We start from the raw sequence: 23689 nt of genomic DNA, 5'->3' as shown, positions 1-23689 counted from the left end.
AGGAACAGTACTCCCCAATAACAATACAGGAAATTGTACTTCCCCAAAAAACACATTTTAAAATTGATCCCAAATGCTAGAAAAGAACCTACTGTAGTAAAGTCCTCAACTTAGCAGGACAAATAGGGAAACCTGGAGCAATTGATCCTCGAATGTGCTATATAGCTGAGAAAAGCACTGATTCCCTCAAAGTTCTAGAACCCAGATTCTTAAACTATGTGTCATGACACCATATAGGGTTTTGTAATTGAGTGTGGGAATGAAAAATTATGATTTATTATCAGTAAATGTTTGATTTGTGTATCTATTTTATATACTGAGGGTCACATAAAAATTCCTAGGGCAAAAAGGGATCATGAGTTGAAAAAGTTTAAGAAATTCTGATCTAGAGCTCTGGTAAACCTAGCAATGGCCCCAATGGGGTTTTTGTCTTTAAATTGGTTTTATCAGTCCCTGCCTCATTATATCTGGTGTTGTGAGAGAGTGAATCAGAGGAATTGGGTTCAAATCCCAAAAGTTCCCCATGCATAAAATTAATGATTGGGTTGGGATGGCTTTTAGAGATTAAATCTGTGATTACATGAAGAAAAGCCTGTGCTCTTATTGCTGGGACAGGATAGCTACCTCAGTTCAATGGGGTTCTATGCTCAGAATAGAACTTTCTGTCACTCTATATCAGGAGCTGACAACTTTCATTCTGGGATTTTTTTATCCCTAATTCTTTTTCTTTTAATCGCATGATCTGTGTGGCCTTGTGAGGGTTTTTTATAGTGATTGAATGGCCTTTTGTATGTCAGCTGGCACAGGTCCCCTATCATATTTCCTGTCAAAGTCTTGAACAAATGGTTCATAATGAGCAACATTGTGACTTGGGTGCAAGGGGCCCCAAGAGGAAACAATAATTTTGAGATTTGGGGGTTTCCTTTTAAAATAAATATCAAATAGTAATATTTTAAAAAGTGGTTGTGAGATGAATGTAAAAAGTCTGATCAATACAATAATCCACCATTATTCCAGAAGACCAATGATGAAGAATGTTACCTACCTCCTGAACAAAAGGGTAATGGACTGACTATACTAAATGATACACATTTTTGGAAATGGTCAACAATAATTTATTTTGCTTGAGTATGCATATTTGTTTTACAAGTTTTTCTCTCAATTGGAGGAAGAAGTAGAAGGGAAAAGAATACCTATTAATTTGAAAAATAGTGAATATAGTGAAATACTGCTTTGTATTGGGAAAATGGAATAAGGAATCCAGAGAAACAAAGAAAGATTTGCGTGAATAGATACAGAGCAAAGTAAGTAGAACCAGGAGAAAGACATACATAGTGATTACAAGATTGTAAACAAAAACAACACTAAATATGAAAAACTCTGATTAATTATAACAGCTAATCTTGGTCCCAGAGAAAGGATGATAAAACATACTTTGATCTTCTCATGAGGGTGATTAAAGTCAATGCTTGTGGAATGTTAACTACAAGGCAATGTTAGTGTCTATTAGTATTGCTTAATTTTTTTCTTTGTTCAAGGAAACAAATTGGGTGATATTGAGATATAACTGTGTTGTCAAAACAAAAGAAATCAACAAAACCTGAAAGATAAATTTCATAATGTAGTTATAATGCTTAATATAAATTCCATATGAATGAGAGCTTCTTGCACAAATTCAGCTTTAACAGGTTCTTCTATCATGTTAGATGCAATGCTTTTCTTATATTACTTATAATATATATTGATTTTTTTTCTTTCCCCAGAATCCTCAAACAAGAAATATCTTCTTTTTGTACATGACCTGCTACATTTCCTCTTTGGGGGTAAGAGTTATTGCTGTGCTTGCTTTTTTATCATTTCTTTCAGGATCTCTCTCATCCATTGTATCCTGACATCTTAAGGCATGAGCAGGCAAGTGTGGAAGCAATAGATGTGTGAGTGTGGCCCAGATGGCTACAGTATTGATGGTTTTCTTCTTCCTCCTCAAAGTGGCATCTCTGAGGCCTGTGGAACTTCCATTAATCACACCTTTTGCTTTGGTTCTCCATAAACTTTATTTCTTTCTCTTTTTTCTGGAAATAGGCTCTGGTGCATTCTGGCACATACATAGATCTGTATACAAAAAAGATCTCTGGTTCAGACTATACTTTAAAATTTAGATATATGCATATATATGTATATATACACATATATATACATCTATGTATTTAAATCATCACTCTTTTTTTTTCTGACACCAGAGATATCTGTTATTGTCTCAAATCAGAATACATCAATGATGCTTAGAACTCCATGAGCCTTCTACACTATTATAACCTGGGTCTTTAGTCTGCCAAGGCAGGACGGACCTGGACCATTCCTCTTTAGGCTGTCCATTTGTTATAATTCTCCAGGAAGCTCTTTACAATTCTTGAATTCACATATTAGTTGCACTATCCACCCCTGCATTCTCTCTCTTTGAGAACCTCCATTTAAGAAAGATACCCATTTCTGTAGACTTTCTCCACCATGATTAAATTCCAGGTACTTTTATCTCCCATTTCTCTATGTCCTTATTTATGTGTCTTGTGTTCCCCAACTAAGAATGTCGGTTTCTTGAGGGGCGAGATTGTTTTTCTTTATGCTTGTATTTGTATTTTTAATGCTTAACACAATACATGAGATACAGCAAGGATTAAATAAATGCCTTTTGTTGGACTGAATGACTAAGGCTATAGTTAAGAGATGTGAGGGAAGAAATATATGAAGGAGAGGGAAAAGATAGATTAGAAAAGGGTGAAATGAAGAATTCCAGAATTCCATGAGAATTAACTTAGAAACGCTGATAAGACTGGCTCTGCCCTACAATACTCTTACATATATTGGAAAAACTCAGAATCAATGACAGCACCTACATTTCTGAGGAATTGATATAAACAATAGAAGCAAGTCTTATTTGGTGAATTCATCTTTTCTTGGCAATTCTACATAAAATTACATGAACTGTGACAATTCATATAAATACATGCTTCCAGATACATACTCTATAAAGCACACAGTCCCAGAGAATGAGCAGCAAGTGGGTAATAAATGTTAATTATATGCCAGGCACTCTGCTAAATTTGGGAATTAAAATGAAACAATGTCTGTTTTCAATTTTATGTTTAATTGGGGGAATTTACATGGGACTGGGGGCATCAAAGTCATGCTAGGCTTTGCCCCAAGATTCAGAATTTAATTTAATGGGACTTCAGCAGCATAGAAACAATAGATCTTAATACCTTGTTATCAAAAAGAATTAATTAAAATTAGGAGTTTCCCATGTGGCAGGTTAGGTTGAGCTCTTCCCCCCAGCAGTGGCCTTGTGCCAGTATCCCTTGTTTTGTACCTCCCTTCTGCTCCCCAGTGGAATTCTATTCTAACACAGTCTGAGTTTCATACCTTATGTTGAAAACAAAAAGTACTTCTCCTCCAGAAATTCTGTGTTATTTAGCCTGCTATCTACCTTCAACTGGCTAGTAATTTTGATGTTTTATCTGCAAACCAGCAAGAGGACAAAGCATGTGCTTTCCTGTAAAACCAATTGTAAGCTGGTATTTGGAAAAGTTGCCAAACAGTGCAAAGTCAGAAGAGCAAGTCATGGTCCCTGGCATTGATAGGAGGCCAGACTGATACTGGAAGACTGAACAAGAGGTTTCTCCATTCAAGAGGCGTGAGTGAAGAATGTCCTCCTCTGAGAGGGCATGTCTCCCCCTACATCTGAAATCTCCCTGAAAGCTGTCCAGAACCACAATACGGTGGATTTTGTATTCATATCTATCTATCTATCAATAAACACACAAACATCTTTCTTTTTTTCAGATTTTATAAATCAGAATTTTTGTTCAAAATTTAAAGTTCACCAAAGACATTCTCAATAATTTGAAATTCATCAAAAGACACTGAAGATATTACTCCCAGAGGTGATTTAGGTAAATACCTGTCCATACTTTTCTCTTTCCTTCCCAATTGGTAGCCCTTAAAGTTTGCAATGCCCATCCTCCATACATGGAATTCTCTTGTTTCTAATTTCTACTCCCATTTTAAAACCCACTTAAAGCTTGGGTGGGTGAAGGGTAAGTTATTTCTCTCTCTCATTCTAAGAAGTTAGGATATGATGAGAGGGCAATTGTTAATTCTGATATTGCTTCATTTGTTATTCAGTTATTTTCCAGATCTATATCTTCATGACCCTATTTGGGATTTTCTTGGATACTGGAGCCCTTGGCCATTTCCTTCTATAGGTCATTTTACAGATAAGGAAATTGAGACAAACAGGGTTAAGTGATTTGCTCAGGGTCACACAGTAAGTTTCTGAGGCCAGTTCTGAATTCAGATCCTTCTGATTCTAAGGCTGGTGATCTATCCACTGTTTCACCTAGCTAAGTGAAGCTAAAGAAACAGACTCCAAAGAAGGACATGTTTTGCTCCATAAATATACTGTAGAGACTAACTAGCTGCAAGGTCCTATGGGAAATTAAATGTGTAGCATATAAATTACCTGCCTCTTTATGCAGTTCTTTATGCTTAGACATTTTCATTCTTCGAAAATGTTTTCCCAATTTTAAAATTTGGCATTTGTTTGTAACTCCTCATTAGAATTAAGGCAGGAAGAATGCTGCTTTTATTGCCCAAGAAATAAGAAACATTTCTTGCACGGCTATTTTTTCTTTCAAGAAGATAAACATGCTGATAGTCAGCATTATGCCAATTTCCCTTATTATCTAACCGTGTTACATGAGTTGCTGGAGATTTAGAGTATTAAAATTATTAATAAAAAATGAAGCAAACTCCCAAAGGATCAAAAAGATGAAATATAGTTTCCAAATATACAAGAAAAATTGTTTGATAATCAAGAATGGAACAAATATAATCAGAAGCAACTTCAGAAATAGCTGATCTTTTAAAGATTTTCTTGTTTCTATAAAAAGAATGTGGTCAAATAAACTCCCAGTTAAATCTGTTCATGCTGTATTAACAAAAAGTTGGGTACATCTGGTTACTGAAACAATGTAAGATTATCCAAACACCACTGACAATTCATAAAAATGGACATATCCATCTATGGTTGCTCAGCTGCATGGCCAGCCATAGCTCTTGCTTAGAAAAATCCATCATTTATTCATGGAGATGGAAATAATTAAGGTCAAAACTAAGCCAAATTTATTACTGAGTTTCTTTTATATCAGAGCCCTTTTCTGAATTCTACAATTCTTGGCAATTGCTTCTTACACTAAATCAAAACTTTTGATCCCAGCCTTTAAGGTCTTATGATAGTCAACATTCCCACCTGTTCTTGTCTTGTTTTATATGAAGCACAAAATTTCAAGGCCATCAAAGACCATATGGTCCAAATCATATCCCCCACCACAGAACTGGTAAGTCATCATTCAGCCATCAATTTCAGAGCTCAAGTGAGGAGGTACACCTGCTTTTTGAGGTACTCTGTCCCATTTTAGGTCAGCTCTAATTGCCAAGTGGATACAGTAGATAGAGCAACAGACATGAAGTCAGAAAGACTTCTTGAGACACTTAGTAACTGTGTGACCCTGAGCAAATCACTTAACCCATTTACTTCAATTTCCTCACCCATATAATGAGCTGGAGAAGGAAATAGCAAACCATTCCAGTAAAAATTTGCCAAAAAACCTCAAATAGGATCAGATAAAGAGTTGGACATGATTGAAACAGCTGAACAATAACAGCAACAATTATTGGAAACTTTTGTTTTCCTCTTTACAAGTTTCTCCCGTTGCTATAAGGTTTCCTCTCTCAAGCCAAGAAGAATAAATTCATCTCTTTTCTGCATGACATCCATGAATGTGGCTTTCTAGGCAAGAAATTTACTTGCTGTTTCCTAATCAGGACAAAGGCTATACAAACTGCATATAATGTCCTGAAGGAAGGATGTCCTTATCCATTAATTTTCTGTTCAAGATTCAGTCCTTGGATGAATCCATTCTTGAATCATCTTATCTCCCTTAAGCTACTGGAACCTTGGATAATTTAATTTCTTTACAGCTTCCTTTCATCCCCCCAAAAATGCATAAGCCCTTTTTGCATATGGCATTGCTATAATATATATCTTTTCTTCCTCCAGATTCTGAATTCCTAAGGATAAGAGAACTATGATTTTTATTTTTGGTAACTTTCCAGCTTACTATACAGACTAAATCCAGCCTGCCAACCATTAGATTCATGGGCTCATGGATTCGGAGATAAAAGAGCCCATCTAGTCTAAGAAAAGGAGAATTATCTCCAACATGTGACAACTGTGCCTCAAATTCAGCCTTCTACTTCTTACTCCTTGTCTTATTGCCTCAATTGATACCTAGACTTAATTACTGAGACCTGTTGAAGACTTAGCTTAAAAAGAGTAAGGTCTCCCATTTCATTCAGGGCCACTTCCAGTAATTCTGATCTCTATCTGGCCACCGGACCCAGATGGCTCTGGAGGGGAAGGTGAGGCAGGTAACCTTGTACTTAAATGCAATTCACTTGCATGGCATGGTATCGCCTCTCTGAAGTCATGGTCCTCTTTGACCTTTTAGAATCCTAAGTTCCTACTGAGCTCTGCTCAGTTTCCAGCCCCCTACCCTTTCCTGATACTCCTAAGAAATGAACACTCACTCCCTCCTCAAATTATCTTGTTCTTACTTATCTATGTAAACACATTACCTGAATAGAACGTAAGTTTCTTAAGTCCATATATCCCTAATACCTAGCATATTACCTGGCACATGCCAGGAGTTTAATAAATGTGTATGAAGTATATAAAGGAAATATTTGAATAAAAGTAACTGGGACTCACTGGAGGTAGCTAGATGGCTCAGTGGACAGAGTTATATGGCTGCTTATCTTGTTCACACAATAGTCATATAACAGTTCAAGAATTTCTAGTGCATAAACCAAAAAACATGTCATTCTAGGAATTTTCACGATACTAAATTTTTTCACCTCATTTTTCTATTAAAAGTTTTCAGCTGACGAGGAATGAGAAGTTACACAATGATAACAAATAACAAGAATAATCAGTTGTTGAATGAGTTGTGGGAAAGAGATGAACACTGGTACATTATTGGTGGTACTGTGAATCAATCCAACCATTTTTAGAAAGTGATTTGGAACTATACAAAAAGTTAGTAAAATGTCCATATTCTTTGACCCACAGATTCCATTACGAAATCATACCCCCATGGAGGCATTTGATAAGAATATACACCAAAATACTGAACAGCACCACTTTTAGTGATTGCAAAGAACTGAGAATTTAGCAAATACCTATTAAAAGGTGGAATGGATAAACAAATTGTAGTACATGAATGTAATGAAACATTATTGTTATTAGAAATGATAAATGGGATAACACATAGAAACATGGGAAAATCTGTACAAGCTGATTAAGAGTAAAGTGAGCAGAACCAAGAAAACCATATATACAATGGCAACAACAATGTAAATGAGAGAACACACATACATATATGCAATAATGAGAATTTCAAAATTATAAAAAACAAATCTGGCTCAAAAGAAAAAAAAAAAAAAAAATATATATATATATATATATATATATATATATATATATATATGTAACAAGACTGCCAACTGATCCCTTTGCAGAAAGGAGAGAACTACAAATATGACACATATTTTCAGATTTTTTCATCAGTTTTACTTATTTTATTCTCTTTATTTTTTTTCAAAAACAGTATTTGTTATATTAAGTAGATTTCTGAAAGGGAGGCAGGAAGGGATAGTAGAGTAAAATTGTTAAAATTTATTTGGAAGAGTACATTGACAAGAGTTTCGAGGGGTTTTATCAAATGAAAGAGAAACTTATTAATCAATCTCAAATTTTCTGATTGAAAATATTATCAAAGTTAATGTTATAGATTAGATAGGCAAGTATTACAACTAAGGAATATGAGAGATTGTATACCTAATTCGAAGATTTTCCCTAGTCTAAATCAGAGTTATGTTCTTCAATTGGAATGTAAATGCCTTGGGGGCAAATCAGGCTTTGTGGTTTTGTGTGTATCTCCAAAATTTAATAAATGTTTAACTTTTCGATAAATCTATGACACTATTGTTCAACTGCCATCATAAAACACTATGTTTGTTTTAGTAAAGTATAAAACATAATTAGACAAAATGTTAGAGCAACACGTCAAAAAACCCACAAATCTTATTAAATCATAAGATCATAGATTTAAAGATAGAAGTAACCTTAGAAACAAATGTTACTTCTACATTTTGCATGATACACCATCATAAATTCCACATAGATAAAGAATTTAAATATTTTAGTTATTAAAAAAAGAAGAAAAGTGAATATGTTTATACTAGTTGTGCAGAGGAAGAAAATTCTTACCTGTTCGACAAATAGAATAAAAGTAAGGAACTAAAGTATTTGAAAATATAAATGTAAAAAGTTTCACAAAACAAAATAATGCATACAGAATAAGAGAGAAAAAGATTAAAAGTTTGCCATAAACATTTATGCTTAAAGTAAATATTTATATTAAAAATCTAACATACAAAATCTATAAGGAAATGAATTTATAAGATTAAAATCCATTTTCCAATAGATAAATGCCTAAATTGAAAAAAAAAGATAGTTATCTAAATTAGAAACATGATTCATCAATATTTAACCCTCAAAAAACTGTTCTATTTTAATAACCTGAGGAAAATATGTTTAAACAATCCTAAAATACCATTTTCATATGTTAACTAACAAAGATAATTTTTAAATGGTAGAATAGACTGATGGAATTGTGGAAATCAATTATTAGTTAAGCTATGGCTTATTGTGATATTTTTGGAAGGCACTTTTAGAATAAAAACTACACAATTTCATGTGTTTTAACTTAGTGACCACATACTCGAGTAACCTAAGAGAGTTATAGGCAGGAAAAGAAGACCTATTTGTACAAAAATAAAGAAGCATTATTTGTAGTAGAAAAATAGAAGCATTATTTGTAAAAGAAAAAGAAAAAATTGAAATAGCCTATGTTTCTCATGACTAAGAAATAATTCAACAAATTGTAAGATATGAACATAATGGAACATTATCATATAGTAAGAAATGGCAAATGTTTTAAAATTCTCCTAAACAAGCAAAATGAAGAAAGCAAAATCAGAAAAAATACACAATTATCATTATAGAAATAATTACCTCAACAGCAATGAATTCAAATGAATTTACAGGAAAATAGAGTTCAGAAGAGAATGTGCAAATAAATAGAATATTTTTACTCTCTTGTTAAAGTTAACCCACAAAGTTTTATAAAGAAAACTTGTGAATAACAGAGATTACATATATCCATCTAAAAACCAATTATTGTTTATGTGGCTGAATATTGCTGAAAATGATTACAAAGTTTAAAATATTGAAGACACGCCATTTCAATAAATCCAGGTGATTTCTATGCCTTCAGTCAATGTAACAGTACATCTTTCAACACAGTATCAACAATGAGTATCAGCCAGCATTCTACGCTTGAGGCTTTACTTACCCAATAACAATACAGGAAATTGCAGTTCCCAAAAAAGCATATGTTAAAATTGATCCCAAATTTCGGAAAAAATGCCTCTGGAAAACAAATAGCATAAGAAAGATAGTGAATAATGATTGGAATGAGTAGAAATTTCATAGAGAAAAAAAAGGCCCATAAGAATTTGATCACAATTTCAAAATTTTAAACCAAGACACATTTCATTTTGTACAGTGATGACTTTTGGAGAAAAGGATGTCAGAGACTATTTAGTTCTCCATCTTCAATTTACAGATTAGGAAACTTACTGAGGGAGAAAACGACCTGCCAAAGATCTTTCAAGTAACTGTTAAAGGAGGAATTTGAATTCAAGTGCTTTGATTCTTGTGTAGATTTTCTTAAACTTTTTCTACTCATGACTTCTTTTCACTTAAGAAATTTTTACATGATCTAAGGTATACAGGTATGTAAAGTAGATATGCAAATAAAACATTTACTGATAATCAATTATAATTTTGCAACTCCCACATTTAGTTACAAGACCTCATATGGTATTGTTACATACAGTTTAAGAAGCTTTATAATAGAGCTACTTTTTTCCTTTATCATTTTCCCTCCTGCTAAATACTTCTGAATAAGTTAAGAAGAGGGCAAAGGAAGCAGGAAGGAGGGAAAATAGGATAACAATGAACTGAATGGTTTTTAAAAAATAATACTTTGCTTGAATGATTAAACCGTGATATACAGAAATGCCAACCTAGAAGGCTCTAGATTTGTATTCCTAATACTAATTGACATTTGTACTTGTTCCTATTAAGTTTTTTAATGAACAAATCATTGGTGATTTATTAAAAATTTTCACTATCAGAATTATTGGACCTTAAAATTAGGAATTCAAGACCTGCATATGTTTAACCTACATTGGACTGTTTATTATTTTGGTGTTAGGAGGAGAGAGAAAGAAATTTAGAATGCAGAACTTTTTATAGGTGAATATTGAAAACTACCTTTGCATAGTATTTGGAAAAATAAATGCTATTGAAAAAATAAATAAAAGGAAATTAGGCATTCAAGCGGTATCAATAATCTCCAAGGTGATGTGATGTGATGTGATAGAAAAAATACTGGTTTTAGAATAAATAGAGTTTGAATTTCTTCTTGGCTATTTATTGGCTGTATGGTCTTGAACAAGTTATTGAAACTGTGATTTTCTGTGTTTATTTCTGTAACTTGGAAATAATAAAACTTAAAGTAACTATCTTGTAGGAACCTTATAAGAATAAATGACATAATATGTGAAAAGTACTTTGCAAACTTTAAATCACTATATGAATGCTAGCTGCTATTACTTAAAGAAAAGTAAAAATCTGGGATATGAGATTGTCCCAAAGACATTTTTACTTCAACACTTGAGGGCCTATGATGGGCACTTTCCTCCTCTGATACAGATCATAAACTCACTGCAACTTAATGAATGTTCTCGAAGAGTTTCCATGGCCAAGCCTGAAGCCAACCTGGTGATTAGCCTCTCCTGACTTAGCCTGTCTTGTGGTTGGATAAGAAATAGAGAAGCTGGGTCCATATGTAACACCTTTCTAGCTTGGATCACTTTGCCAGAATTTATGCTCACTGGAGTTATCTATGATTGTTTATGGCAATGATAATCTAATACAGGGGCATCTTTACCTTTCTATGCCATGGAGTAGGGCAAAGTCACAGAATTATATATTTTTAAAATTTTTTATATTTAATTTTTATTTGATCATATGATATATTATAAAATATTTATATTTTATTTTTAAATAATAGCTTTTTATTTTCAAAATACATGCAAAGATAGGTTTCAACATTCACCCTCAAAAAACTTTGTGTTCCAAATTTTTCCCTCCCTTCTCTCTTCCCCCAAACGACAAGTAATCCAATATATGATAAATATATGCAATTCTTTTATATATATTCCCACATTTATCATGCTATACAAGAAAAATCAGATCAAAAAGGGAAAAAAGAGAAAGAAAAAAGCAAGCAAACAACAATGAAAGTGAAAATACTATGTTGTGATCCACATTCAGCCCTCATAGTCCACTTTCTGGGATGCAGATGATTCTCTCCATCACACATCCATTGGACTTTACCTGAATCACTTTATTGTTGAAAATGTCCATAGAATGATGTTTTTAAAATGCATAAAATAAATTTTATAGGATTGCTAAGGGAATTAAACATATTGAAATATAGTTAACAAAAATGTTTTTAATGTTCAGGTTAAGAATCACATGGAACTCATGCTCTGAGTTCAGTTTTATAGCCATTTGGGGCTTTCAAGGACTAGGGAATATTCATTTCATTGCATTATATCATTAGCAAAAGCCAAAAATAGAAAAGGAAATTCAGACTTAAATATGTAAGAACAAAGGTTTGTTCTTAACCATAAATAAATGAGATAAATACATTTATGAGCAAAAAGTTTCTACATTTTGTCTCTTATTTAAAGTAGAATTGTCTGACTAGATCATGTCATTAGATTTTTCTATGGGGGGAAGAAGGTAGAAAGAGATATATCACTCGAACTTACCTTCTTTAAACTATATCCAGCATGAAAGATAATTGGGGGTAATAAAACATTGAAGAAGATTTCTGGATCAAATGTCATCTGCCAGGAAAGATAGAGAGAGGATAAGTTAAAAAGATGCAGCTTTGGGCCATGGAACTCATGCTCTGAGTTCAGTTTTATAGCCATTTGGGCTTTCAAGGACTGGGGAATATTCATTTCATTGCACTATATCATTAGCAAAAGCCAAAAATGGAAAAGGAAATTCAGACTTAAATATGTAAGAACAAAGGTTTGTTTGAAGACAAGATTTCAAATGTGAAAGGTATCCAACCATCTTTAAAACCTAAAAAGAAACCTCAGGGTACATGGCCAACAAAAAGACGCCTTCCTTTTTATTCTGAGTTGTTCTTTCTCTTTCTTTTTTTCACAACAAAGGAATTTGACACTCCATCAAGGCACTTTCTGGTCAGAAGATTGTTCTTAAAAATTCCCCCACCATCAGAGAGACATCAAGGCATAGTGAACAGAGAATTGGCCGAAGGACCAGGAAGTCAAGTTCAAGTTACAGCTTTGACATATATTGGCTCTCTGATCCTGAGTACATCACTTAAATCCTGAAGTGTTCAAGGCAATTCTCTCAGAACACCAAGTGACAAATATCATTGAGAGAAAGCATTTCCTCATCTTTGAATTCCCTGTGAAGATCCCTATCCCTCAAATGTCACTTTTGGAGAATTATTACAGTTTGCCGTTGGTCTTCTTTTTTGTTATAGTAGATAACTCTATTCCAAAGATTAAAATATCAAATTGACATATGAACTTGCCCATACTCATTTTTGACAATGACAGTTACTACAGGGTATCTTTAACTTTCTGTGCTATCAGCCTTTCGAGAAGAATTGGAACACATATTTGAATGTAAAAAAATTAACTGTTGAGTCATTTATGTTCTATGATTTTTCCCATTGTTATTGTTATTTATTTTAAAATAATGGGAAAACCAAAATTGTGTGACCTGACACCCTAAGTATCTGTGTCTGTCATAGAACTTGGTGATATTAAGACAGGACAGACAAGAGGGGAAGGCCCAGATCAGGGATTAAATAGACTTATTGGGGTGGGTCACAAAACTGGAGAAGGTCCCCACAAAGTACTAGGTAGAAATGCAGACAGGTATGTGAAGTAACAGGGGAGTGAGGGAGTTGTCAAAAAATGACTGGGGGAGCTGATTAAATCAAACAAAATAAAACAAAGCAAACAAACAATACCCCCACAAAACTATAAATATGATGAAGCCCTGCAAAGGAGGTATGAACTAAAATTATAGAGTAGGCCCCTATTCTCTAAGAGAAGTAATGCTACAGATACCCTCTCTAGAGACACTAAGCTTCCATAATTTCCTACTCAAATGTTATAAATGTCTTTTTTTTTTTTCTCTAAGAAGAGGCTTTTCACAGTCTTGTGAAAATGTCACTGTCATTCCTACAACAATGCCTTTGTTAAACCTAATACTTTTGCTTCTCCCTTCCCTCCCAAACGTTCTGTTTTCTCATATTTAATTGTTCTCTTTTGGTTCTCCACCCCTTCTTAAGTGAATCCTGACACCTTCAAGACTTATCTCTTGTATGAAGCTATTTTCTAATTACTCCAGTCTTTACAATAATTCCTCTTCCCTTTTGAATGTCTATTTTATTTATAAGGATCACTATTCTTTACATTTAGGTAGCTTTTTAGGGTTTGTAATACTTTTTCTTTAGAACGATTTTAGAAAGCAAGTCCGGAGAGTATTATTATCTCCATTTTATAGGTGAAGAAGCTGAGACTCTTTGGGGTTAAGGGATTTAATCCCACAGCTAGTGAATGTCAGAGCCTGGATTCAAGCCTATTTTTCCTGACGCCAAGGTTTAGCACTCTATTATACGCTGCACTGCCAGAAAAAAACAAGAGAGATGTAGATAGACAGAGATAGAGTGTGAAAGAGAGAGACAGATAACAGAGATAGAGAGAAAAGGAGCAAGGGGGAGCGAGAGAGACAGGGAGGGGAGAGAGACACAAAGAAACAGTGAGAGAGAGACAGAATTGATGCAGAGATGGAGATAGAGACAGAGACAGTGAGAGACAGAGAGACAGAAATAGAGACAGAGAGAAATAGGGAGATAGAGATAGAGACAGAGCGAGAGACAGAGAGACAGACACAGAGGGAGAGAGAGAAAAGAGAGAGTGTGTCAGAGAGACAAAGAGACGATAAGAGAAACATAGAAATAGAGACAGAGAGAGAGAGAGAGAGACATAGAGAGATAGAAGAGACAGAGAGACAAAGACAGAAACAGAGATGGACAGATAGAAAGATAGATTGAATAGGTAGATGATACACTACAAATGCTTAATAAATGACTGCTTGTTATATATGCCAGGTATTGGGTTTATATAACACAGGCTAGATGTTAATCATAATCTATGTTTTGAATATTTTTCAATATATCTTCTTAGCTCTGTTGTATACAGACTAAGGATGTGAACTAGTTTTGATATTTTTTTGGTTCTTCCTTCTCCTTTATTCCCCTGCCCTGCCAAAGTTTTTAGCACTTAAACACAGACTTCAGTTGATTAGAGATGATGTCTATAAAATCACCAGTAGAGTTACTTTCCAGACCCCATTCTTCCTTTGCCTTGCCCAAAAACATATACTTGCTTGGGATTGCAAGCCCTGGGCAATGCAAGGCCGCAGTGGGGCTGTGTGCTTCTCCAGAGAAGTCATTCTTTCCCCTTCTGTCCTTTTATATATATGTATATGCTGAAATTTCTAGCTTCTGCCCCAAAGTATCACAGTTCTGGAGCTTGATTGTGAAATTCTCCTTACAGTCTGGAGAGAGTGGGGGAGGGAAAATGGCTGTTTTGATAACAGGAGAAAATGATTCCATTCTCTTTCCATCTCTGTCTCTCTCTTTACACACACACTCACACATATATATGTATATGTGCATATTACACATATATACATATACACATGTATGTATGTGTGTGTGATATAAAATCTTAACCTGTACAATAAGGGGATTAGACTAGCTGGTCTCTGAGTTTTCTTCCAGATCATAATCTGTGATTCTCTGATATTATAAAATCAATAAATAACTCAGAAATACTTTGAGATTTATATTTTTGTTTCCATCTACTTAATCCTGATGACTTTAACAAGCACTCTCATAGAGTGAACACATGAGCTTGTCGTTATAAGATCGAGTTCCAGGAAGAACTCTGAACACAGATTTAGAGATGGAAGTTACCTAAGAGGTCACCTAAGACATCCCCTTCATTTTATAGATGAGTAAACTGAGGCCTAGAAAAAAAGATGCCATTTGCTCAAGTAGTGTGGTGACAGAAAAAAAAAATCAACCACAAATTCTCACTGATTTCTACCTTTTATGTGACTAAAAATTAATAAATAAAACATGGGGAGGAAAATTAATGAAAATTGCTATTATATGGGTCCAGGACAATTTTGTAAAAAGAAAAAAATACATTATTCATTTTAGGCCACTGTTAACTTTCCTCCTCTTCTGTTTGTTTGCTTATTTTTTAATAGGATAATAGAATAATAACTAATGTGGGAAGGGCCAATTTGTCATAATATTTAGATGGAAAACTCATTCCAACTGGGCCTTGGTCTTCTCATTTTTAAAATTTGTAATATAGTATTTGGTACCACCCATATCACAGAGGGTTTTTTGGTTTGTTTTAGAAAAGAGTTTTATAAATCTTAAATTTATTATAATCAGAAGACCTGGGCTCAAATCACACTATGCATAATTACTACCTGTGTGATCTTGGGCAAGTCATTTAACCTGTCACTAGCCTTGTAAAATGAGAAGGTAAACATTGTAGAACAGTTCTTAAATAGAAAAATAGAGTTTCAAACACAAACTTTTGGATAATAAATCCAGTATTCTTAGTGGAATAGCATGATTCTTCTTATGATACTGCTTTTCATTGCTTCAAATTATTATATTTCTAATTAATCTCCTCCCTAGACTAATGGATCTGAATTTTCACAATTTGTAAAACAAGCAGTATTTTCAATTCCTCATCCTGCTCAAAAAACCACTTCTGACCTATATCTCAGGGCATTGGTGAACTCATTCTATCCTGCTCTGCAAATGTATCTCTAAGGGTGACATGGCCCCAGGAAATGTCACGGTAGTGAAGATGGCAAAGACTCACAGATGTATCTCAGTCCTGAAGTTGGGGGCCCTCTTGTCCCTTTTCTCCAGTCCAGATTACTGCTTCCTAAACAAGCCTGGCACATAATCTTTCGCCTTTTGGGGCTTCTTTTGACTATTTCTTACTAGGAGTAAGAAGGGTGACATTGTTGGAGAGAAGAGAGGGGACATTTGAAGCATGTAAAAGCATGACCTTTATATATATATATATATATATATATATATATATATATATATATATATACTGAATTTGATTAACTCTATATAGATATTTTAGATTTTAGATTTTTGAATTTTTTTTTGGATTTCTGAATGACTAAACCGTAATAAAGAGAGTTTACTTGTATTTTCTGGCAGGTTTCTTGATATGTGACAAGACAAAATATTGAGAGTACATACTTACTAGCCTAGATCTTTTTTGGTGTCAATAGGCTCCCTAATTCTTCCAGTCTTGAAGGAACTAAATTTTTTATTAAAAAAAAAAAAAACTACTCTCTTCTTGGTGTTTATAATTCAGTACTTGATGTCTCAACGATCTAGTCTTGGTTATAGAACTTTTGTATTTTTTAATTAATAAAACAGATGTTTGATCTGGTAGCTGTGATGATAATTAGCACATGATAAATATGGATTTTCTTCCAGAATCCCAACTTCTCCGTTTGCCAGTCTTCCATGCCTCTCTAATCCTTCATCATTTTGTACTACTATGCAAGGATGGCTACAGCCTATTGAGGTCGATTAACCATCTAGTACTCTTTGGCCAGAAGATCAGAACTAACAATAATAATCAACTATACTTGCTTCACCAACAGTATTTTGGGGGATTCCCAAACTATCTCAATCCACTAGTTGAATTTGTCCCAGGTCCTGGAATTCTTATTTACAAATTTTCCAAAATGTTTTATGAATCATAATGTTAAATCCCTTACAAAGGAGTCCCACAAAAATATAAAAATTAAAATATAAAAAGTTATACATTAAAATATGTTAGAAATTTAACACATGTCCCTAATGGTTTCAATTAATATAAAGATGGTTTTGATAAAGAATGAAAACCTCCTCAAATTCCATATAAATAATGAAAAAATGAATAAAAAAAATTAAGAATTTACTAACTGCCAATGTGCTAAGTGCTGAGTATGCAAACACAAAAAAATACAAAAAATACAAATACAAAAAAGCAAAAGAGTGTCTGGTCCAAAGGAGTATACAGTCCAATGGGGGGAAACAATACTCATTAGGAAGCAGGAGTAAGAAGAGATGCTTTGATTAGCAAAGTTACAGGGATGGATGGTGAGTTCAGTGAACTGTAACTGGTGGGCAATCTGTTCCCCACAATAAGACCATCAATTTGATAACTGTTCCTAGAATCACACACAAAAACAGGAGGAGATGAAAGGGTACATATTTTGACATGGCATGAGGAAGGCTGGGGAGCAGCAGCAGGGTGACAAAAGTAAAAATAGGAAGCTTAAAAAGTTCATGAAAACTAACAGGTATAGTGAAGGTTGGGGGTTTTAGGTGAATTAACGAGCCATCTGCTGCCACTATTCTTAGAACTAGTTTTGACATCTTGGTCTCTTGTTGCTAAGTGTCACTGACTCTTATTCCAGTTCTATATATTAAGTCTGTTACTTGTCCAGACCCACAATTCCTTCTTTTTAGTTTTTCTCTTGTCTAATAAGTATGTTACTTTAAAAAGTCAGAATGAAATTTAATAGTTTCTTTTTATTTGCCATTCTAATAAAGATGAAATTTTAAAGGAATATTAGATAAAGAGTGAAATAACGCACATTGTGGGCTTTTCTAGGCCTATTGCTGAACTGTTTTGTCTTGGCAAGGTAAATTAATTTCTATAAGTTTCATTTTTTTTACCATAAAAGTTTGGATTCTACATGATCCCTTAGGCTTCTCCCAGTTATGACTTTTATTCAGGAAATATATCATCTTATAAATTGGTTAATAAGCTAACCAAAAAATTCAATTAATCCAAATAACACATTATACAGTAAGACTAGCTAATATGGCATCGGGAATTTGATTTTCTGGTACAGTGAGATGACACTGGCAAAACTAAATGGAGAAAGGTGCACATTGTAATGAGGCTATGTATAAACAAAACAGATTTGTGTTCTTTACAGACTTGGTGAAAGCTTAGAGACTACTAAATCAGGATTCTGGGAGGGACTCCAAACCCTGACAATTTCTCAGAAATGGTTGGATTTGCCATTGTATCAACTTCCAGATGGCGCTTTCACATCAACTTTGACTAGAAATTAAGTTTAGATTTTATATAGGCCTGAAAGTCACATATTTGAGTCCAAAGGAATTCAGATGTTGTCACATTTTAAAAAGGAAAGTCAAATCCAAGTCAAGAAGGGAAATCATCATATTTTATAGCACTTGGAATTCGGCCTTTATGAAATAACTACTCTACACCATTTTGATTTCGTTTAAAATCTTTCCCCTCAATTTCATTTTAAGATGGTCTCTTATGTTTTATGTGATATTATTGTTTGGGGTAAAATACCTGGTTGAGGAAAGTCTGAAAGCATCCCCTGTGATCCCAAAAAGGAAACAACTTAAAATATTGGGATGAGGCTTTTAAAACAGCAGAAAATAATAAGGAATAAAAAAAAGTCTCAGTCTGCTCACACTGCTGTAGGCTGTTTTAAATATTATCTCAGTTATTCAACAATATTTGGCTGGAAATTGCATAAACATATGGTCACTGATGATAAGCAATATGCAAACTTCCAAAAAGAGACTGGAGATGAACCAAATCTAATTTTCAAATGCATCAGAAGGTAATGTATACAAAATCCTGTTTGACTCAAGAGCATGGAGACAGCTGGTGACACAATATGAGTTATTTGGGAAAAAAAAACAAGCGATCTACCAAACCACTAAGTCATGCACGAACATAAGAGCTACGGGAAGACTGGTTCCTTATGGGGTATACTCCTTCCAAGAGGCCTCTTTAGAAACACCATTGAATTAATCCTGACAACTTCTCTGACAGACAACTGGACAACATAATTATTCCCATTTTCTAGATAGAAAAGCAGAAATCAGAGACTTGTTCAATGTCACTCAAAATGGCAGGGTCGGTAGGGAATTGACTGTAGATACACTGACTCCTATAGTTTTCCAATGAAACCTGAATTTTTCTTCAGTCATTTGGATTACAGTTTTTACAGAGTGAGAACTAGAAAAACCAGCATTTTAAAGTGATTACCTCCCACATGTACTTTGCTAATGATAGGAGATTAGTATGAGCTAAATCATCTTCATTCATTCTTTTAACAAATGTTTATGGAACACTTATAATTAGCAATGTAAGACAGCACCCGCTATTTGGCTTGGAGTCAGAAAGGACTGGATTCAAATACTGCCTTGGAAACTTGCTAGCTTGAGAGTCAGGGCAAACCATCTGCCAATTAACTCCCTAGAGTTAGACTATATCTATTTATCATTCCACATGGGTGCCTAGTACAGTGCCTGACATTCAGAATAAGGCTCAACCATGCTTTTCTTTACTCCCCAATCTCTTGGCAATCTTCTCATCAGTCAACTGGCACTCCTGCCCATAACCTCCCCCCCCCCCCAGCTTTCCAGTTCTGAAACTGTGATCAAATCAAGCCTGCCATTAATCCTGGAAGGGATGTGTGCTGTGAGTGTGCTGGCAAATGTTTAACAATCAGCTCTGAGAGAGAAGAGGCGATAATGGGTGCAGGGCACACTTAAGTCTATCCCTCATTATTGCCATTTTCTCCATTATTTCTTAAGTGTAGACAATCAACAAAAATCAAACCCTCATAATTTCTAAGGTATAAATGCTCACATTGAAAATTTTAAAATAAGCTGAGCCTGTTGATCTGACTCTAAGACACTCCTGTCCTACTCAAGTAGTTCCCATTAACCATCCTTGTATCTTTTCAGTCAAAAGTGACTCTCCCCAGACCATTGTTCTCAAATCAGAATATAAGGATCTCTTGATAGCAAGAGGGGTCCTTGTTTTGGTCTTTGGGTTCCAATCACTTGGTACTGAACTTTTCAATGCTTCCTCTCACTCCTTTATTCATTCCTTCTTTCTCATTGAGTGGTAGAGTGCTGGATCAGGAATCAGAAAGATCTGAGTTCACATCCTGTCTCAAGACACTCACATGCTGTATGATCATGGCAAAACACTTAATCTCTTCTAACGTCAGTTTCCTTATCTGTAAAATAGAGATAAAATAGCACTTATCTCCGTTGTCATATGCATAAAATGAAGTAATATTTGCAAAAGTTTTTTTTTTTTTGCAAACATTATAGCACTTTGCTATCCTCGAAGCAGAAATGGGATGTATGTGTGAGGAGGGTTACATGATGAGAGGTGCAAGGGATAAGTAGTTGTTGTTCCATCACTACTACAACTTCCAAGTTGACTCTTTGTGAGCCCACTTGCTGAAGTGGTTTGCCATTTCTTTCTCCAGCTCATTTTATAGAAGAAAAAAATGATGCAAATTTGGTTAAGTGACTTGCCCAGGATCATACAACTAGTAAATATCTGAGTTCGGATCTGAGCTCAGGAATATGAGTCTTCCTGATTCCAAACCTACTATCCAATGTGCCACCTAGCTGAGGTGAGGTATAGGACATGACTACAAATAACTACAATAGAAAATAGACTGCTCCAATTGATAAATGGTCAAAGGATATGAACAGACAATTCTCAGATGATGAAATTGAAATTATATCTACTCATATGAAAAAGTGTTCCAAATCACTATTGATCAGAGAAATGCAAATTAAGACAACTCTGAGATACCACTACACACCTGTCAGATTGGCTAAGATGACAGGAACAAATAATGATGAATGTTGGAGGGGATGTGGGAAAACTGGGACACTGATACATTGTTGGTGGAGGTGTGAAAAAAATCCAGCCATTCTGGAGAGCAATCTGGAATTATGCCCAAAAAGTTATCAAACTGTGCATACCCTTTGACCCAGCAGTGCTGCTATTGGGCTTATATCCCAAAGAAATACTAAAGAGCGGAAAGAGACATTTATGTGCCAAAATGTTTGTGGCAGCTCTTTTTGTAGTGGCTAGAAACTGGAAAATGAATGGATGTCCATCAATTGGAGAATGGTTGGGTAAATTATGGTATATGAAGGTTATGGAATATTATTGTTCTGTAAGAAATGACCAGCAGGAGGAATACAGAGAGGCCTGGAGAGACTTACATCAACTGATGCTGAGTGAAATTAATAGAACCAGAAGATCGCTAACCACTTCAATGCTGTATGAAGACATATTCTGATGGAAGTGGAAATCTTCAACATAAAGAAAATCCAACTTGATGGACAGAAACAACTACACCCAGAGAAGGAACACTGGGAAGTGAATGTAAATTTAGCACTACTGTCTATCTACCCAGGTTACTTATACCTTCGCAATCTAATACTTAATGTGCAAAAAGAAAATTGGATTTACACACATATATGTATCTAGGTTATACTGTAACACATGTAAAATGTATGGGATTGCCTGTCATCTAGGGGAGGGAATAGAGGGAGGGAGGGGATAATTTGGAAAAATAATTACAAGGGATAATTTTATTTAAAAAATTACTCATGCATATATACTGTCAAAAATTTTATAATAAAGTGACTTTGTTTTCAATTAAAAAAAAAGGAAAATAGACTGCAACAATATTCATTATTTATTCAGCCTAAGCCAGAGGACCTAGTTTAATTGCTATATAAACACACACACACACACACACACACACACACACACACACACATACACACACAGAAAGAGAAACAGAGATAGAAACAGAGTAATTTCCTAATAGAACCTTCTTTCAGCAGAAAACTACTTATGTTTTCTCATGTTGTATAATTATTGTCAATTGTGATTCCCAGAATTCTACATGGCCTTTATCCACATCATATTCTACTCAAAATGCTAGAGTACTTCCTCTAGCTCTTTTAATATTTTATATACATTAATATAACATTCACAAAGTCTTTATGTTTTTCCTCATTTTCAATAAATGACTGGTCCAGTTGTTTTTTAATAGCTTTTTTTATTTCTAGTGATTTCTTCTGGACTCCTTCTAATAACTCAATGTCTCCAACGCATGAAATATCGGTTCCTGAAATGTCTGGTCCCCTGACCAAACTTTGCACAAAGTCTGAATTTACCATACACTTTCATTTTCAAAACTGTTGAAGGCAAGCTTGGGAATTACCAACAGTGACATAAGCCTGGAATGACAGTTGAGAAAGACTTATTGAATATATCTCCACAGTTCCTCAGAAAAGGTCATTTGATTAAAGACATGTATTCACACAGGCTTGATCAAAATTTATTAGTGATTTGTACAGAGCTTGTAACTAAACAGTTTTATGGGAATATTTTCTACTTCTCAGAACTGTGATATGATTGATAAGGCTCCCTGCATATGTCCAGATAGTAACTTATCCTGGCCTTTTTTGTCTTGTCGTAAATGGAAGATTTACCCAATATACTAGAAATCCTTCTTTGGGTAGTCTAATATTCTGACTAGGAGGGAAGCGCTCCCAGAGTACATTTTTGCTCTTGCTTTATGACTGATTTACTTCTTTATCTGATGAAGAGCATTCCTGATAGTATATTTTATGCTACTTCTTCATGATGATATCAATAATTGATTGTTGTCTATTTACATCTACCATGTGACTCTTTATTGCCCTTTGAACAACTGTATTTTTGATTATAGAGAAATCTTTTTGTTCCATGATTTGCAGTAATATACTTTCAGCAGGCCATAATTCCATTGAAAAGATGGACTTTTATATCAGAGAGCAGCTTGGAACATCAGAAAAGACTGCAAATTGCCTAAATTCAAAAATACCTTCCTCTTTCTCTCCTATTCAATAATGAACCCAGTTCATTATCTTTCTGTAAAGCCTGCCCATGATATATACCCTGATGGACTAACTCAATGGTTTCTCCATCCAATGCCCTGGTATAATTTGGGCTGTATATATTTTTTCTTCATTCAGTTGTTTTTGTTTTCTTGTTCAGGCTGCTAAACTCATCACATTCCGGATCTCAATGTGTAATGTATTTAGAGAATGTCACCATCTAAAGAGGGAGCCTTCTTTCATGTTTACTCTAAGGAAGACATTGTTCATGAAATGGTTCTTCACTACTATTATCAAACCTGTCTACTGATGTTTTAGGGCTCACATCATATTCATAACCAGAGACTCACTGAATTAGTTATAGAGGTATCAAGGTTGGGCAGAAATAGCCCAGGATTTGGAATCCTAGAACTTTAGTTTAAACTCCAGTTCTGCCATTTACTATTTATTACATGTGTGGCTCTGGGCAGATTATTGTCCAAGAACTTGAGTTTCTTTAT

General features: G+C 34.4%; 1 protein-coding gene across 1 annotated transcript in view; it reads right to left on the bottom strand.

Moving 5' to 3' along the window:
- SLC9A9 (solute carrier family 9 member A9) overlaps positions 1-23689 on the bottom strand; it is a 707151-nt gene that overhangs the window by 625546 nt on the left and 57916 nt on the right. The window contains exons 3-4 of the mRNA XM_074298418.1: positions 12091-12168; positions 9537-9613 (exon numbers count right to left, since the gene is read on the bottom strand). Of these exons, the coding sequence (XP_074154519.1) occupies positions 9537-9613; positions 12091-12168 (155 nt within the window). The remainder of the gene's footprint in view (positions 1-9536; positions 9614-12090; positions 12169-23689) is intronic.

The sequence above is a fragment of the Sminthopsis crassicaudata genome, chromosome 3 (assembly GCF_048593235.1).
Source record: "Sminthopsis crassicaudata isolate SCR6 chromosome 3, ASM4859323v1, whole genome shotgun sequence".
NCBI classification, from domain to species: domain Eukaryota; kingdom Metazoa; phylum Chordata; class Mammalia; order Dasyuromorphia; family Dasyuridae; genus Sminthopsis; species Sminthopsis crassicaudata.
Note: the sequence above shows the minus strand (reverse complement) of the source record. Positions and strands in the feature narration are given on the sequence as shown.